At 38.6% G+C, this 13587-nt stretch overlaps 1 protein-coding gene across 1 annotated transcript in view; it reads left to right on the plus strand.

The window, feature by feature from the left end:
- The window catches only part of ADGRF4 (adhesion G protein-coupled receptor F4), a 31823-nt gene that overhangs the window by 3188 nt on the left and 15048 nt on the right, over positions 1 to 13587 (plus strand). The window contains exons 2-3 of the mRNA XM_081296180.1: positions 10709 to 10809; positions 13283 to 13325. Of these exons, the coding sequence (XP_081152306.1) occupies positions 10738 to 10809; positions 13283 to 13325 (115 nt within the window). The 5' untranslated portion in view covers positions 10709 to 10737. The remainder of the gene's footprint in view (positions 1 to 10708; positions 10810 to 13282; positions 13326 to 13587) is intronic.

Below are 13587 nucleotides of genomic sequence, written 5' to 3' on the forward strand. Positions count from 1 at the left end.
ACAAGTGTGTGCATAAAACACATGGGTAGGAATTGTATTTGGGTACCTAGTAGTTTATTTTGATATACCTAGTAGTATATATAAGAGCACTTAATATCTACTGAAGCAGGGAACTTAAAGCTCAGAACTTAAAAAAAAAAAAAAAAGTTCCAAGAAGCTAGCCAGACAGACACAATCTCAAAAGGTTGTCCAAAGGGCTCTAAGCTCAGAACCCTCTCTTGAAGGTGGAGAGGGACAGCCAGGAGGGCATCTCCATGCTTCGGTGGATGGCACTGAGGAAGGAAAATGAGGGAGTCATGATGCTGATGCAGAATGTCTAAATGGTGACATGTTCCCTGCTGGTTTGAGGAGAGAACTTGGGCTTCTTGTGGCAACAAGTGGACTTTGGAAGACAGAAAGTCTCTGTGATTCCTGAAGAAACAGAGCTGGAAGAGAGAGGAGGAAGAACATAGGATGAGGGAAAAGCCCCTGAGAAGTGGCAGAAACTGGCCCAGACAGAGCAGCTAGTTACCCACAAGGAGAGCAGGACCAGATGTCACCACGTGGCAAAGCTGGGGTGGGCCCAACGCCCAAAGACCAGCACGACTGCACATCTCAGCAGAGGCTGGCAGTGGGGGATACATCTTTGGATGTTTATTTCCCAATGCTAGGACATTGTTCCAGAAAAGAAAAGAGGAGGAAAAGAAGGAGGAAACCCTTGAATTAATCAAAAGAGGCTTAGTTTGAACCAAAACTCATGAGTTTCTTTGTATGGGAAAATTTTCCACCATTGGCTCAAATAAGGATTGTAGTGCTAATTAGGTTCAGTTATAGTTTGAGAACCAGTCACATCGGTGCCCATCTAGTTTTGTGACAGCAGCACATGTTCATGATATTTGTGTACTTATCTTCTGTGTAGACATTGGGTATTGGTTCTTCTCCACGATTTATACAGAAGGCTTTGCTGTCTCCAGAATGCTGGCTGCACCTTGGATGTCCTTTTCACCTTGTTCTTAGTTGCTGTCCTGGAGTCTTTCTCCCATAAAGCCATTTCAAAATGTATTTGATGCAAAAGTCCCTTCATGCTCCAGAGCCAGATTCTAAATAAAGCATCATTTGAAACAAAACCATCAATGCCCGACCTTGTACTCATTCATTTAATCATCCAGAATGAGAGAAAAAGTGATATTTTCAGACATACAAAGATTAAGAGAGTTTATCACCCACTGATCTTCATTAAAGGGAATCTGAAAGTGCATCTTCTAGTAAGAAGGAAAAGCAAATATAAGAAAAAGAAATATAAGAAAGGGGGAAATGAGCCTTTGATTTGGAGAACTGAAGAGATAGAAATACCTTCTGGTCGTAAAAGTTAGATAGCTCCCTATGTTCATATAGCTTTTTTACTTTTGAACATCTATTCTTTTTCCTCTTTCTTTTTATAAAGTAACCACAAACAATTATTCGTAAGTCTCTCATGTCTATTATTATCTCCATCTCTACATCTGTGCAAAGAGAGAGGAAGACAAACACTAAATGAGACAGAGCTGATGTTTGTAAAGAACCCAAACACCAACTTGTTGTCCAGTTAAAATGTAACTACTGTGTGCATTTTAATGTCCATTATTAAGTCATTGAGTCAAGTGGTCCACATTTTTAATTTGTCTCCTGCCCTGTGATCAGAACAAAGGGGTTACTTTAAGTTTTTCCTTTTAATATTCTCATTTTGTAAAAGAGGAAATGGAGTTATTAGTCAACAAAGAACACAGTTATGAGGATTTGCATGATGTAAATATTCAAATTTGATGCTTTCATGAACAACTGTAGATCAGAAATCATTATTTTGTGATGGACTGTTATATATTTATGTGTGTTTTTTTTAAAAAATAACAGTTACCTTAAAACTGTTATTATTTTTATGTCAGACTTTTTCATTTCTCAGCCTTTACTCATGTAAGTGAGACAGTATTGGGATGCTTTTGCAGAACTATAAAGCAGTATGACACCATGTGCCCTGCAGTTGTGATAATAAATAACATGGCTTTTATAGAAGAAAAGTCTATTGAAATATGAACAATAGTAAACATGTTTCAACAAAAATTATGTAATGGAAAAATACAAATCTTGTCTATACAGGCTAAGTGGTACCTAAACATCAACTGAATTTCCTAATTTTTCTTTGTTTTGAGATTTGGCCCCCTTTCTGTATTTCTCCTGTTGATTAATGGCATCAAAATTGCTGACTCTGAAAACATAAGTATCATCTGTTTATCCCTGTTACCTAACCTTTTTATTATTTTATTTTATTAAAAATTTTTTTAGTTGTAAATGGACATGATACTTTTATTTTATTTATTTATTTTTATATGATGCTGAGGATGGAACCCAGTGCCTCACACGTGCTAACCAAGTGCTCTACCACTGAGCTACAACTCCAGCCCTCCCTAACCTTTTAATCTTTTCCCTTCAACCCAAGTTTTAGTATCTTCCCCCATTAGTCCCCCTATTTCTGATTTGGCATCAGATCCTATTAGGCTTGCTGGCTTTGGACCCACTTGCCTGCCATTGCCTTGGTTTGGATCCTTCTAGTTGTTCATCTGGGTGGAAGAATGGCCTCTCCACTGTCTCCAGCCTCTGTGGTGGCAAAATAAACTTGAGAAAGTGGAATCTGATCCTGTCATTGGAAGATTTGATAGCTCCTCTGTCCGTGGAGGAATTTGTTTGCTTTATTGTGGCACAGAATCAGCCTGATTTTGGTACCAGTTTTTATTTGACTGAGTAGCTGCAGGCCTTAGCTCCTACTGCTCCTGTTATGCTCCACAGTAACCTTCTCAGATGTCCCTGCCTCACCTGGGTATTCCAAACCTGCTCTGGATCTGCTGCTCCTCTACCTGGAACACTATTCTTCACCACTGCCCCAGCAGTGGCCACACTCAGTGCCACCTTGTTTCTGATCCACCCCAAAATCCATTATTTTATACTTGAGTTTATTTTTTCTTGCCACAGGCCTCAAAAATAAATTTTATATGGCTCAGGGAGGATACTTAGAGCATTAACTGTTACCATTTTTATTACCTGTCTTCCTTAATTACACTGTAGATTCCTGAAGGGTCAGACCATGGCCTATTTTTCTTCATAATCATCTCTAGAGCCTGAGTTTTACCCTGAAAGAAAGAGGCCTAAAGTGAATATTTTCTAAATGAATAAGTGAATGAGTGAATGGAGAAAGAAGGCGCAGAGAAACCATGTACCCTGCCAAATTTCATAAAATTAGTCATGACAGAATTGGGAGAAGAACACAGAGCTGACTTCCAAATTACTTCATTCTCTTTCCACCATAATGTTAATAAGTTTAATTTTTCCTATTATAAAAATAATTATTTGTAGAAAATATAGAGTACAGAGAAAAGTATGCAAGAGAAATTTTTTTCCTTTTGTCATAGTTATTGTTAATATTGTCCTATATTTATTTCCAGTGGTTTTGTTTTTTCTTTTTAAAAAATAAGTTGTAGAAATTAGAAAAATCTCAAGTATAAAAATGAAAATAAAAGTCACTCATATTTCCATCTCCAGAATTACTTGCTGTTTGTTAGCATGTGCTGTATTTATTTCAAGTCTGTTTCTTACTCCTTCCCTCCTTTGAAAATCATGCTTTTCTTTTTTTTTAAGCCCTTCCAATTGTACTTTTATTAATATTTTTAAAACTGAATTTGTCTACTTTGAACTTGGGCATTAAAAACCATGTTCATATTATCTTGTTCTGTACCTTAAAGTAAATTGTGAAACATTTTCTTGCCTGCATGTGCGTGTGTGCATGCGCACATGTGGTATTAATATTTAGATTTGAGTTCTTTGGCTGTCTTTCAGAAGCTCTGCTCCTTTGTGTTTTTCCTTAAATCTTTCTTTATAATATGTTTGAGTCACTGGGATGTATCACCTTTTACCTTGCTAGTGTTTAAATTACTCTGGTACACAGTGGGTGATTTCTTGATTTCTCCCTCTCTGTACCTGACAGTAGTTCATTTTTTCAAGGGCACGGTTTAAGGTCTGGGTATTTTGTGCTCTGTTCACTTTTCTTGCAATCTAAGGGAATACCCAGGAGAAGCAGAGTTCTGAGGCAGCATTACACAGCATGTATTAGTCAAGCTCCAAGCTAACTCTGAATACAAGTTAACCTGAAAAGGACCCAGCTGAAAAGAATAAATTGAAGAAATTTAATGAAGAGATTCTTTAGATAGTAGGCAGGACTCAAGACCCAACAAGGGAGGCAGCGGGGGCACAGAAGAAGTAGAAAACCATTACTATCACTAACTTTGAAGAGGCAAGAGAAGGAAACCATTAAAGTCCGGTGCCAACTGAGACATGGAAGAGAAAATGCCCAACAAAAACAACAGCTGAGAAAAGCAGCCACGTCTAGGATTCTAACTGTGGAGGAAGGAGAAATAAGGAGTATGTCTCCTCTTCTCCCTATTCCCACCCTCCCATCTTCTGCCAGTGACTCCCATTAGAAGAACCCTCACTGGAAACAGGGGCAAGACAGTGTGCAGAGGTCAGCTTCTTGGACAGAGTGGGATTTAGAAGCACAGAGAATAATTCTGATGAGTGACAGGGAACAAATACAGAGCCAGCTGCTCATGTGGGCATAACTCTGATACTGAGATTTTGTTGCATGGTGTCAGAATTCCCTCCATTTCCATGGATCATAAATGCCAATGGCAAATGTCTTAAGGCTCTGGATTGTTTCTTTGTCTGGGTAGAGCCTTGGAGTCTTCATGTCCCCAGAGAGGGGCAATCTCATCGTTCCCTCTCTACAGTTCACAGTGTATCCCCAGCTTCCTGTTCTAGAGCTCTTTGGTTAGTTGATGCTAGGGTTTGAATGTCCCCTCTAAAGCTCATGTTGAAGCTGTTTAATTGCCATTGTAACTGTGATAAGAAATGGGGCTTTTAAGAGGTTGATTATGTCATGAGGGCTGTGTTTCCATGAATGGACTAAGGCTGTTATCTTGGGAAGGAGTTGGTTAGTAGGGAAGTGGGTTCCTGATAAAAAGATGAATTCATCCTGATTTTTCTGTGTCTCCTGTGCTCTCACTTTTCATGTTACAATGCGGCACAAAGTCCCTCTCCCAAGGCCAGTGCTGTGGTTTTGGTTGCCAGCCACCAGAACTGTGAGTCAAATAAACTTCTATTTGTTATAAATCACCTGGTCCATGGTAATCTTTTGTACAGCAGAAAATGACTAAGACAGATGAGGAAAAGCAAAAGGCCTCACCTTTGCTTCTCTCTAGATTTCTGGGCATTTCTGACGTTTCCAGAGATTCTGTCTACACTGTGGTTTGGTTAAGGGGGAGAGGAAAGGGGGATAAATTTTAGGAGCTGTGCTCTACTACTGCACTCCACTCCATTTCAGAATTAAATTTTTTTTCTTTAATAGTTTTTGAATTGTTTCTTTAAATCTTACACTTTATTTATTTATTTTGCAATTAGAATTTTTTTTTTTTTTTTTTTTTTGCTGGTTTTCAGCATTTTGTTGGGTGCCAGAAGTACTTTGATTTAATTCCAGATGGATGAGAAATCCTACTAGTGTTTTTCTCTGGTTGTGCCTTGAGGATCCTGTTGACTATTTATCCTCCCAATATCAAGAAGTTATATAATACTGCTATCTCATGTTAATGAATTATCAAGATTCTTCACACACACACACACACACACACCCCTCAACATCATGCTGTTTACTATACTTTATTTCTGTACAAAAGCCCAGATATGCTGCTAGCACTGCCATAGTTGGACTTTCCCTAGTTGTTTAGAGTTCCTATCTAAACTGTGTTGATTTTTACAGTCTCTATCTTGGCAGCATCTGACTATCAGATGAAATTCTCTTTGATTTTGTGGTGACTCATGAGGTGGATGACTCTTAGGGCACACCTGGACCAAGTGCCTGGCATAGATGCCATCTGCATATGCTCATCCCTGTTCACTGTTTACATTCTAGATGTGAGTTGGCACTGCATGCAACATGGGTACATAAAGAAGAAGGTTGGTTGAGTCTCAGAGGAACTGGTGAAAATGACTTAAGGTTTAGCAAACTGGTATTCTGGAGAAAACTGAGGGCTCACCCAATCTATGAGTGGGTAACTGTGGGGGTGATTTGAGGCATGAAAAATCATCAAATATTTAGCCTGTCAACCTGAGACAGTCCTTCCACTTCCTACTGTTGGAGATGCTGCCTCCAGGAGATCCCTGACAAAATATACATTTAGATGGAATAACAAACCCCACGAAACTACTGGTATTCATCTTCCTAGAGATGATGACCAACACTTGCCATCTTCAATAAGGACAGAAAGGAAGACGCAGACAGAATAATGTACACTCAGCCTTCTGCATCTGTGGATCAACCAACTACAGATCAATCTGTATTGAGCACATACAGACGTCATTATTGTCATTCTTTCTAATATAATAGCTATTTATATAGAATTTCCATTGGAATAATTATTTTAAGTAATCTAGAAATGATTTCAGGTAAAAGGGAGAATGTGGATAGGTTATAAGCAGATACTATGCCATTTTATAGAAGGGACTTGAGAATCCCCATATTTTGGTGTCTATGGAAAGTCTTGGCACCAGTCCCCTGTGGAAACCGAGGGATGATCTCATTTAAGAGTCTTGGATAAGGAGTCCAAAGAGAATCTGGATCTTCCAATAACTTGCAGTATGAACTTGGGAAAATCACTTGCTATCTGAACCATGATTTTCCCTCTGTTAGACAAGGAAAAAATGATATCTATTTTGCTTACTTCATAAAATTATTATGACATCAAGTTGAAAGTTATAGTGAAATGCTCTGAAAGAATTAGATACATACAAAAATCAGCTCTTTCATATTTTAGAAAAGTCACATGACATTCTGGGAAAAAAACTAAAAGATAACAAACCTAGGTTCAAATCCCAACTGTGCTGCCTGGTAATTGAAAATTGGGCAGGATCAATTTTCAGTTCCTTAACATTGGAAAACTCTGGAAGTCATTTCAGAAACACAGAATTGTTTGAAGGCCTAAAAAGAGCTAACAGCAACATGGCCTCTGACAAAGAATAAATAACTGTTTGCTTTACTCTCCTCTGCCCTTCCACAATGACTGCACTCAGGCAGGAGGTACACCCTGGTCACCGACCAAGGGTGACATGATGCGATGGTTAATGACGGGACGCTATGGAATCTTCCACCCCTGAGATCATCTGAAGTGTATACCCACAGTCTGCCCGGGGAACTTTTATAGTTCTTTTTGGAATATCATTTCAAACCTCAACAATTGTAAAATCTAATTATGCAAGTAGTAGCCACAGACTCTCAGCTGACAAAACTGGTGATTGAAATGTTCCTGATTGGTAGTTAAAGTTCTGTCCGGAGTTTTGTTTACCTTTGTGATTGATGTGATTTGTGATGACTATCCCAATATTTTCTCTTTTTTGTTGTTGTTAATCAAGATGTGAGAGGTCAACTTGCAAAAGATTTTTTTTTTTTCAAAATTACTCTAAAAAACTGCCTGTCTTTATTGGCCTGTGTGTGCGCGTGCGCACTTATACTTTTTAATTAAGCAAATGCTTTTTTTCTGAAGGGGCCGTGCATCAAACACGTCCCAGCATGTGATTCACACATTTTCTTTCTGCCTGTTGTTTCATGTTAGTGAGCTGTGCCTGTTGCCCGCCAACTGTATGGCTTTGGGGTGAGGATTTTGATACAGATAGGAAGAGATATTTTATATAATTAAATTGCCAACAAAGATGAGAATCATTTACGGAATCTGGAACTTTGAGATACTTCCTGTCATGTCAATTACACCAGTTTTGCCCCTTAGGGTCTGTTGGTCTCTAAGAAGCAAGCCCATCCCGAGTTCCCAGCCCTGAGGCTGTGCCTGATTTCACTGTGACTTTCCCGTGGGGGCTGAGGGAAAGAAGTCATCCTGGTTGTTTAATTTTTAACGGCTAGTACATTGCTTGGCAATGAGGGGTTCCATTTTTGTTTGTGAAATCAACACATAAATGAACATCTTAAGCATCTTCTTCAGGTTTGTAAATCAGACAAGAGAAGGGAAAAGTGTAATCTAGATTTGAGAGTTGGAAATATTATCTCTTTGCAGATTTAGCCATTATATCAGTATACTCTGTGGTTCCATTTTTTTTAAGTGAAGGAGATAGTGAAGTAGTTTCTATATTTTTATTTTTATTTTTTTAAAATTGTACATGTTGTACTTAGCACATTACCCCTTGTGAAATTTCAGTACTGATGTGATTGCTTATTGCAAGTATGAATTACATGTGGTATTTTTTTTTTTAGGTTATGTTCTTAAGAGATAAGTCTTTTCTGAAATGCATGTTTGTAATAAAGTTTTTGGCTTAGGCTACACAAAGACAACATTCTAGGCATTTGTTTGAGAGGCAAGAGTTATACTCCAACTATCCCTTCTTTTAGAGTTATAATCCAATCACCTGGGGTAGGGGGATGGGAACTGTTGGATACCAGTGGTTTTCAGGAAAAAAATGGCATGAAGGCTCTGGGTGGGGGGGCACCGTGTGGTCGAAATATTAGAGCCATGCTACCACTATATCCTTTTACTTCTTCTGAATTTTCTGTGGATCTGAAAAAGGAGTTAATGATGTGGCTTAATGTCAACAAAACTGGAAGAAAACTGTTTTCATTTGAGCCTAGATTAAAACATGCCACTGTATTTAAAAAGCAATAAGTTTTATAAGCTAAACAAAAAAATGTTAACTCTTGGAAATTTTCTTTTCAGTCAAAAGAATTAAGAATAAGCTAAAAAGTCACTAAGAATTAGAGTCATCATTGTTGAAATAAGAAGGTCACACTTCAAAGTCTAACAAAGGAGTGGCTCCTGTGTAATGAAGATCATTCCCACATAAAACTCAGAGTGCTTACTTTGTCATACATAGATATTTAATTTTAGTAATAACCAAAAAACATTTTGAAAAGCATTAAACTTAATTATATTTCAACTTTAAAGCAAAATGATAATGTAATAAAGATTATATTTTAATACAATACATTAAAATTTTAAGCAAACAAGATGATTTTCATCTTAATTTGCAGAAATGAATAAATTACTCAACTTTTTTTAAAAATTTACTTGAGTTTTGGGGCCAAGTAATACTAGCTTAATGAAAGCTTGTTGTCTCTTTCTTAAAGAATTTATAAAATTTGTTTTAGACATGAGAAGTAACATTAAATATGATGAAAATTATTAAAGTTAATTCAGAAAAAGTATGGACTTATTATCAAGTGGTATGAGAATTATGTCAACATATTTCTAGTTTTTTAGTTTGATGATTTTGCACAAAGCAGTAATTACATTGTGTTAATGATTCTAATGGGTCATTTGGATGGTTTTTATACTGGAGTCTCCATGTCTTTGAATGACTCAAGTTGGAATAAAAGATAGAAAAAAGGCTACCACTTAAGTTGAAATTGTGTGTCCACCTGTGTTGCCACCAAAGACACTTAAAAGTGATGAGCAATAATGTACTCCCTTTGCCCCTTTGTGTAAAAGCTACAGACTTTGCAGAAAATAGTATTTGCAACCAGGCTGAAATAGGCAATACAAAATTTTTTAAACAATTATTGAATTTCAGTGGAATTTCGGCTAGACTAACATTTCAGTGCAAGAAACATGATTGAAAAATTGTTGCTGTCTAGTCTTTAAAAAAATGACATGGTTTGCTATAGAACTACACATAATTGGGTAAAGATTTATTTTGGACTAAAAATGGTCAAAGTAACCAATATCAATCATTTTGATAGCTCCTGGATTTTGTGATGACACCCAGGTCTTCTTAACCCTTTTATTTGAGAATGAAGACATCAAATATCTTTCACAGATGACTTTGCTCAGAATGAAATATTAAAATTATTAAAATTTAATATTCACATTCTTAACTTCGGTGAATCCTTTATAGAAAAAACTTCGGTGAATCCTTTATAGAACACAGATTCTGATACAAATCCTCAGCTCTTTCCATCCACCTTCCCTCTTTCACTTCTTCTCTTCCTTACACCCTATCTCCCTCCCTCCTTATTCCTTTATTGAATGTATTATGTTCCCACCATGTGCCAGGCATTCTTGGTGTCAAGAAATCCATTGAGTTTTGACATCATTTCTGGTAAACATAACAATAGCAGATTAGTTTTAAAGAAATCACTACCTATCCATGAGAATTACTGGGGAGGGTGGGATAATAGGCCAAGTCTGGTGCTTACTGTCTTTCAAAAAATGTATCTTGGCTGAGCTTACCCATAGGAACCCCAGCTCATCTTCCACTATAGCCACCTACACGTTTCTCAGCCCTGCCGAACCCAGAGAGTGAACCATCATTCCTGCTGCACAAACACAGGCTGTTATTTATTATACCTCATAGGCGAGGTGAAATCTGGTAAGCAGCAGCTTCATTTGGAGGTATTCCCATGTTAGGTGTGACTTGTAAGCTGGCAGCAGAGGGTGAGGGATCGCTCAGCAATTGCCTGTACTTCCCCGTGTGGGCTGGTGCTTACACCTGTAGCCTCCTGGTGAAGTTGATGGGTCACCACCTCTGGAGCAGAAAATTCTGAGTGGACAGCACTGAAGACAGAGCCCAGTCTCACAGGCTGATGGTCTATGGTGGCATAGAATGATGAGAGCTTCCAATTTGCGATATTTTGCCCTTTTGTTTATTTTTGTAGAAGCAAGAAATTCAACTGTGTGGAAGACAATGACTTGTACACTTTTGTTCTTCTGTTTGGTGTTTCTTTTGCCCACAGAGTCCTGTAAGATATTAAGTCAGGTAAGAAAAGGGGGAAAAATGGAGGAAATGGGTGGGAAATGTAAATGGACAACAGAATCCATCAACCAGCTCTCAGGTTCCTGAGAGCCCATGTGCTAGAGAGGATGATGATGGAGTGACAGCTCTGACAGAAGAAACTGCAGCTACAGTTAACAAAAACCCATGTCAGCCAGTAGCTACAAATTATTTCTCCCCATTTTATTCTGAGATGCAATAAGATTGAAATGAAGGGTAATAAACTTCTTTCCATATCCTTTCCCTTGCTTATAATCAGGGTGATGCTATTTCCTAAGGGGCTCTTGAAAATGTAGAGGTGGTGGAGTTACCACCATGACTGGGAGTTATTAATGGCATTTAATTGGCAGGATCTAAAACGGGTTTGGCACAGTAGTGCATCATCCTAGTCAAAATGGCAAAAGCATCTTTTTTGGGAAATTGATAATGAATAGCAAAAATGGGCCTCTATCTGGAATATTTTCTTTCATACCATAGGTCATTTAAATTTCCCTTTTAGTTGCTTATTTAAAATAAGGTGTGGAAGGAGAGTGTGAGAGAGAGAGAAAAAAAATATCTTGAGCATCTTGAGATCTTGAGAAGAGAGTATTATTATTTGACCACAGGTCTGAGATTGACAGGTGAAGCTCCACTCCCTTGTTTTATAGATGGAGAGATTGAGGCCAATGTTGTAGAATGTAATTTGCATGAGGTATGCACCCTGCTCAGCTACAGGGCCAAGGTGAGAACATCTGTCTTCAGATTCTCAGCTTCTTGCTATTTCCATTTTAATATGTTCCTTTTTAGTAAAGCCTTCTTGAGAGAGGAGCAGGGGAGACTCAAAGTTCTTTTTAGCCGTTTTCCAAATAATATTTACTTTCTAAGTAGTTTGCCTTAACTAGTATGGGTGGGACTCTTTTCCATGACTTTCCTTCCGCCAACACAGAATGCATATCTGGTTCCAGGAGAAATTAAAGACCCTTTAGAAGCTTTTTCACAGGAGACACTCCAACCCCAAAACATGGTACTATTTCCCCTCTTAATTAAATTTTTTAATCCACAGTTTTCTTTTTAAAAAATTTAATATTTATTGTTTAGTTGTAGTTGAACACAATACACTTATTTTATTTATTTTATGTGGTGCTGAGGATTGAACCCAGGGCTCTAACAGGCTTGGTGTGTACTCCACTGCTGAGCCACATTCCTAGCCCCTAATCCACAGTTTTCTACCAGACAGAATGTAGAGTGTAGACAGAGGATGGGAGGTTGGCTTTGTTTTTCTTGATTGCTGGGATCACCTCATCAGGGACATTGTATCCTTTTTTTCCTCTATTATAGAAGTTTCTGGGCCCTGAACAGTTGGGAATTGCCCCCTCTTGACTTGCCCTCGCACTGGGGCAGCCTAACCAGTTGAGCAGGCTGCCGATTTGCAACTGTCTTTTTTATGTTATTAGGCTGAGGATTGTTGGTATCTGAAGCTGAAGTGATCCACACTGTATGCCCCCTAGAAATGAAATGATCAGAGGAGTCACATATGGCATGCTTTGGAAAATAGCTGGGAAGAATTAAATTAGGTCCTTCATTTAAGATGACAGGTTTTCCAGAACTACTTGCAAACTTCATACCATGGCCTTCTGCCCACATACCTGATTGATATGATGTGACTTCACTGGAGTTGGTTTAATGGGTCAAGTCTCATCCAGAATGTTGACTTCCTACTACATTTCCCATAGTGTGTTGAAGAACATGGCTCTATCAGGATGGGTTTGGGGCCCCTTGATAAGCCTATGCTTCCTTCCACATACCTACTCTACCTGTTGCAGGTAGACATGGGCTGGCTCTTTGAAAAACAACAACAACAACAACAACAACAAAAAACTGTTCCCTAAGGAGATAGTAAAGTCCTAGTCTCAGCTATGAGAGGAACTTAGCCTTGTGCAGGGCACCTCATCTAGCAAGGCCTCGGTTTTCTTATCTGTAAAATAAGGGGGTTGGACTGGGTGATCTAAAGAATCTTCCAGAACTCTTAAGACTATTATTTTAGTACTCTTTTAGTGGAAGAACTTTAGCTATTCTGCTTATGTAATAAGACTTTATTCTCTTGACTATAAAATAAGCCATATCACATCCATGATTTCAAGGATATTCAGTCCTGTGTTCCCAGAATTCAAAGGGGCCTCTAGAAGCAAAGTGAACCTTCATTAATTTCCCTGTAAATCCACCTCTGTCCACAATGTATTTTGTGGACAGAGTGTGGACTGTTCTTACTGGAGACAGAAGTGGACGCCTGCTGCGTGCAATGGGAGGGAGGGCCGAGGGGAAAATGGGGCCATGGGCTATACTTCACAGCTCAGATTCCAGTGGCCACACTGGCCTCACAGCTGATTCAGACATAGTTATTCATCTGTGACTAAAATGAGCCATTGGGATTGCATATCAACAACTGATTTTGACATGAATTTTTTATTTTTCTGTCTAGGCTGCCAACAAAAACACGGAGAAGGTGCCTGCCAGGCCACATGGTATGTTGGCAGCAGTTCCCAATCACATGGAAGGCTGACTGGTCCTATATTGTAACAGAAGGCCATTCTCAGTCCTCTGTCACATGGCATAGCAGATGGGACATCTTGGTAGCTTGTATTTGGACTCTATTTTTTTTTCCTTGTGTTAGATTGTGCCTTTGACCACAGGTGTGTTCCTCTTTCCTCCCAACATTCCCTACTCCATCCTGGCCTGAGACTTCTTTGCCACAGATCCTTTGTATTGAGTGGACTCAAACCAGGG

Source organism: Spermophilus citellus (assembly GCF_964194105.1).
Source record: "Spermophilus citellus genome assembly, chromosome: 5".
In the NCBI taxonomy this organism is placed as follows: domain Eukaryota; kingdom Metazoa; phylum Chordata; class Mammalia; order Rodentia; family Sciuridae; genus Spermophilus; species Spermophilus citellus.